General features: G+C 37.7%; 1 protein-coding gene across 2 annotated transcripts in view; it reads right to left on the reverse strand.

Moving 5' to 3' along the window:
• Window positions 1-4,919, reverse strand: part of LOC109535579 (paired box protein Pax-6) — a 41,446-nt gene that overhangs the window by 3,227 nt on the left and 33,300 nt on the right. The window contains exons 5-8 of one of the 2 annotated variants that reach the window (XM_019901500.2): window positions 1,139-1,315; window positions 915-1,080; window positions 723-855; window positions 30-251 (exon numbers count right to left, since the gene is read on the reverse strand). In XM_019901500.2, the coding sequence (XP_019757059.2) occupies window positions 30-251; window positions 723-855; window positions 915-1,080; window positions 1,139-1,315 (698 nt within the window). Of the gene's footprint in view, window positions 1-29; window positions 269-722; window positions 856-914; window positions 1,081-1,138; window positions 1,316-4,919 lie in introns of both variants that reach the window. The other variant, XM_019901498.2, reaches the window with a different exon arrangement.

Here is a 4,919-nt window from a genome sequence, read left to right on the forward strand (position 1 = left end):
AGTTCGGAATGGTTTGGTGTTGGACCTACCTATTTTCCCCACCCATTTGAAGTAACAGCTGATTGTGACCCCCGGGCCCTAGGGGAGAAGTAAGGGGAGACCCACGGTCTGAACCTTTGTAATGGGGTGAGGGAGTGAGTCGAGTCCCGAACAGAGAAGAGGAGGCGTTCCCTTGGTGGCCTCCCGGACCTCCCGGCGGCGACGACTGTTTCAGCAGGTTCATGCGCTGATGACGTCGCCATTTTGCTCGTCTGTTGGAAAACCAAACCTGCGTTAATTGTCGAGATTAGTCTAGAGTTTATGCTATTGGAATAAATTTGACAATTCATGTTCCCTAAACCTTGAAAAGCGAACAGAGATGACGCGACAGATTTTCTGCCGGAAAAACACAATATTCTGGTCGCTCATCAGATTAGATACTTAATCAGACAATGAGATTTAGGCTGAGTTAATTTACAAGATGATCAAGGGAGTTCTAAGGCTTGACTGCCATTGTTTTTCATTGGAACTAATTGTCAATAGAGCGCCAGTTAGTGAATCCAGTGCATGATTATATTCGATATCCTGTTGATCATGCTACCAGTTAATTGGGTTAGCAAATTTAAATCAATAATATGCAGGCATTTCATTAAGAGCCCCGTTTTCTTCCGGCAAAATATTCGAGTTTTAACCCATGAATTTGATCTTCCCTCGAAATGTATTATGAAATATGAATTAATTACCTGAACTCGGGCTTCTGAGAGTGAAGTTTTGGACGCCAGACGCTCTCTAGTTGAAACGCATGGATAATGACTCTTTTCAAACTCCTTCTCCAGCTCCTCCAGCTGATCTGGGCTGAACGTTGTTCGATTCCGCCTTAAAATCACAAATCACATATTTTCCGGGCTATTCGCTAGATTGGCAGGATTATCTACCTAAACTTTGGCTGTTCGGAACTGTCTAAGCTAGAGTCATCTTTATCCATTCCTCCCGGAGGTGAGTTCAACAGGTTGTGGTCGTGGTGAGGCGAACTGCTGGAGGAAGGGCTGCCTGTCATCACTGTAGGATTTCCCGCGCCTGGGGGTTGCATTCCTAAAGCCCCTGAAGAGAATTTTTGCTGTCAAGTAAAGTGGATGGTTGCAAAGCGGAATGATCCTACCATTAGGCCAGAGCGGGGAATGCCAAGGAAAAGCAGCAGCGGCTGCATATGGGTGAGGATGGTACAGCCCATAACCTGCAGCCCGAGCGAACTCGGCCGCTGCACGTTCTGCAGCTCGGTTACGCAGGATTCGGTTGATGCTGCTCACAGACGGAGCTGTTGCATTCGTACATACTCCTGCAACAATTACACCACTGTTTATTTTATAGGGCAAATTCGTGGCCTTGTCGTAATTGATACTTTGATTTTCTACAGCAAAACAGATTAGTAATCCGGTCGTAATACGGTTATATCGAGCAATCCTGTTAAAAAAACGACCGGAACTGCCTTAAACTACTGAACTTCACACATGATACGGCTTCCTAGGAATTGATTTCGCTTGACATGACTAAAAATTAGTAAATCTAATAAGGCGATTCCTGAGCATTGGCTTTCATCGAATTTGCTGTCCGATTTTATACAAACTTAAACTTTACTTACTACTTTTTATAATGACTTCTTCTGCACAACTGTCGATATGGGCTTTAAAAAGTATAAAAAGGAACATAAAACGATGGAAACAATATCAAAAAGTTGTTATTGGTTTCCCTAATTCGTTACTGATCTTTTGAGCACAAGTTTTGAATACAAGACTCAACTAATCAAAGGTCAAGATTGAAAACTATTATCAAAAAATAAATGAAGCAATTCTACAAATGAGGACAAAATTCGCTTTGTTGCGATTTTCGATGTATTTCCACCTCTTCTATGGATCTGTAAACCCAGTATAAACCAAATAGCGTTATATCCCTATCTAATTTGAGTGCAAAATATGATATTCACATCGAAACGGATTATGTCCGGAAGAGTTGTCATATCATAACGCATTATCATACTTTGCCATCAGGAAATGTCGCTGGACATCGTGCAAATATCTCAATTTTTGAAATTCTGTCGTTAGTCGTTCGAGTTTAGTTCACCTGTTAACGTGTTTATCTTTTTGTTAAGCTTCATAAATAAGTTAATAGTTTATTGTTGATATGATATAAAATGTTGATCAGAGTGTTCATTCTTGTTATGGACACTCTTATTTACCTGCTGACCGAGTTTTGGACGCGTCGAAAAAATCTACCTAAAGTGGAGGAGGTCTTGGGTTCAAATGCTTACATTCAAATTTATAAGAAATTGGCAAACATTAGAATTCTGGGAAAGGACTGGTCGATTAAAAACATCAAGGAGTTCAACAGTTTAAGAACTTTAGTCAAACACATAAAAAAATAGACGGCATAAGCGGTATGAGACGAATATTTTTACAAAAAGTAAGAAAAAATGAATTTTTTTATGTAAAAATCAAACTTGAACCGTCGTATTATTTTGACGATAAATCAAAAATATTTATGTCAATAGTAAAGCGTGGTCGGAATCTGAAAAATATACCAGAGCCATCGGACGTAATACTTGTGAATTTAATCAAAGAAGATAAAAAAAATGATTGTTCTAAACAAGATTTGAGGTCCACTGGGAAGATAATATTCCGTTATCATCTTTAACATTTTTTAACCATGCACTACCTAAATGTTGCGCCACAAATTCTAGAAGGAGCGATAACGAGGAAGAAAACTTCTGCGAATGTCTAGAGGAAGACCAAGTTGACCATATTTAATTCATAATTTAGAGTTTTGTTTTGAAAGCAATGTGTTTAGGTCTTCATTAAAGTTAATTTTTGTTCCTTGGTTATATTGTGTTTTATTTTAAAGTAAATGTAAAAGCCGCTCAGTTGGGTTTTGTCTTTTTTATTCTTTATTACATGTGTACAACTTCGAACATTATGTCCAATATTGGCCACAACATAACGCATTACATACACAATGATGGATCAAAGCGCATTATGCCCAACTATTTATTGACTTTTTTTACAATCTATGATAGTTTTGATTTCAATGAGAATTATTATTAGAAGTATGGACCAATATCTATGGATACACCTTACTATGCAGGTTTAAACTGAACGAGAACAAAAAATATTCGTTTTTTGTTGCTTGTGAAAAAAAACGTTTGATGGACATAATGCGTTTTGAAAAGTTACTCCACAAATATTTCATGAAGTTAGAACAAATTACATTAACAGCGCCCGGACCCAATTGAAGTGAGCACTTCCAAAAGCTGATGAAACATTTGTCGAAAAAAACAGATTGAAAATGCCAGATTTTATATTATATACAAATGAAAAAAGAGTCCACAAAAATGCAAACAAAGAAGAATACTGGCAAATGAAAAGAGTGCACATGACTAAGGATATTGAAGAGCGCTGACTAGAGGAGACTGGCCAAGCAACCGAAGTAATTTCCAAAACTTTTTTGGACAACATAAAACTATAAAATATAAATACTTTGATCCAACCATCCACTGACAATGAGATCAAGATGAGAGGACATTTCAATTGCACTAAATAAGCTGCTAAAAACAGTAAAATCCAATGTGGAACCACAAATAGAGAAGTATTGAAACGCATAGGAAATAGTTGAAAACTGTTAAGAATTTACAAAGAAAGAAATCTAGCAGATCTGGGATAAATAAGTCGTAATGACAAATACGAAATAATATAAAAGAAAGGTTCGCAAAAAAAAGTCTTGGTTGACGAAGATCGGATGCAAGATTAACCTCAGTGGGGCCAAATATTTCACATCGCAAAAGACCGGGACGCGTTTAAAGAAGCGATCGCCAACTGTAGTCGAAAACATGGCATGATTAGAAAGAAGGAACTAAAGCGGAATATGTATTTTCATGGATAAAATATTAGCAAAAGTAGTTACTACAAGCAATTATGATTAGGTACTTGCGCTTGAAATTACTGATATTTTCGTTCTATTCTTTTACGTTTCATCTATGTTGCTGGACTGCTAATACTTTAACGGAATTAATTTCTAATTATATTTTCATTTACTTGATCATAAATGTTTGCGTGTGGAGACAGCAACGACTGAAATTAAAAATGTTCTCGCCCGGAGAAACGCTCCGGCAATTACAAAAAAAAAATTGGTTTCAGAGAAATAGAAACGCCGCCTTTTCACTTCACTTACATGGTTCCGTGCGTGTAGATCGTGGTTCCGATAATGTCGACCAGAAATTAAATAGTTTTACATGAAAGAGTCAAGTAGTCAGCTTTGACAAACCATCATTACTTAGCTAGGCCACGTTCCATTCACAGATCTACACTTCTTATCCTGCATCAAAAACGGTTACTGTTGACGAAAACACCATAATTAGGGTTGCGTTTTGCGGTGGACGAAGCCAACATGCCAGGACAGAGTTAGGCTTCCTTAACAATAACCGAACAACTTAAACATTGTCATTTCGTTGATATTCCGAAACGTTTTGCGGTCTTCTGTTGGGGCACGAAGTGTTTCGGTTCACACGAAGCATAATTTAAATGCATGTGGTGCTTGGGAAACTTAAATAAATATCAAGCGAGTTGCCTTGAAAGGCTTATCATTTAGTTCCATCAAGTTCTCGTTGTTTTTAAGATTTACGCTGTCTTCAGGCTGCATCAGTTGCAAATTGGTTTACGCTATTTGGCTCCAAAACTGTGGTCTTTTGCAATTTTAGCTAGAAAACTGCCCTCAGCCTTGGCCCTGAATGAAGCATTGTGTGGTCAATTGGACGGTTTCAGTTAAGAAAGAAATTAGTTTGGACAGTTAAGAATTTTTGGAGGTTTGTGAAGTCACCAGACACCCTATCATCCTCATTTCTGAATACACAAAAATTTACAATAATTTACAAATATTGATAACATTATACATAT

Source organism: Dendroctonus ponderosae, unplaced genomic scaffold (genome assembly GCF_020466585.1).
Source record: "Dendroctonus ponderosae isolate FM_Combo_2020 unplaced genomic scaffold, Dpon_F_20191213v2 Dpon_F_20191213_1, whole genome shotgun sequence".
Classification (NCBI taxonomy): Eukaryota; Metazoa; Arthropoda; class Insecta; order Coleoptera; family Curculionidae; genus Dendroctonus; species Dendroctonus ponderosae.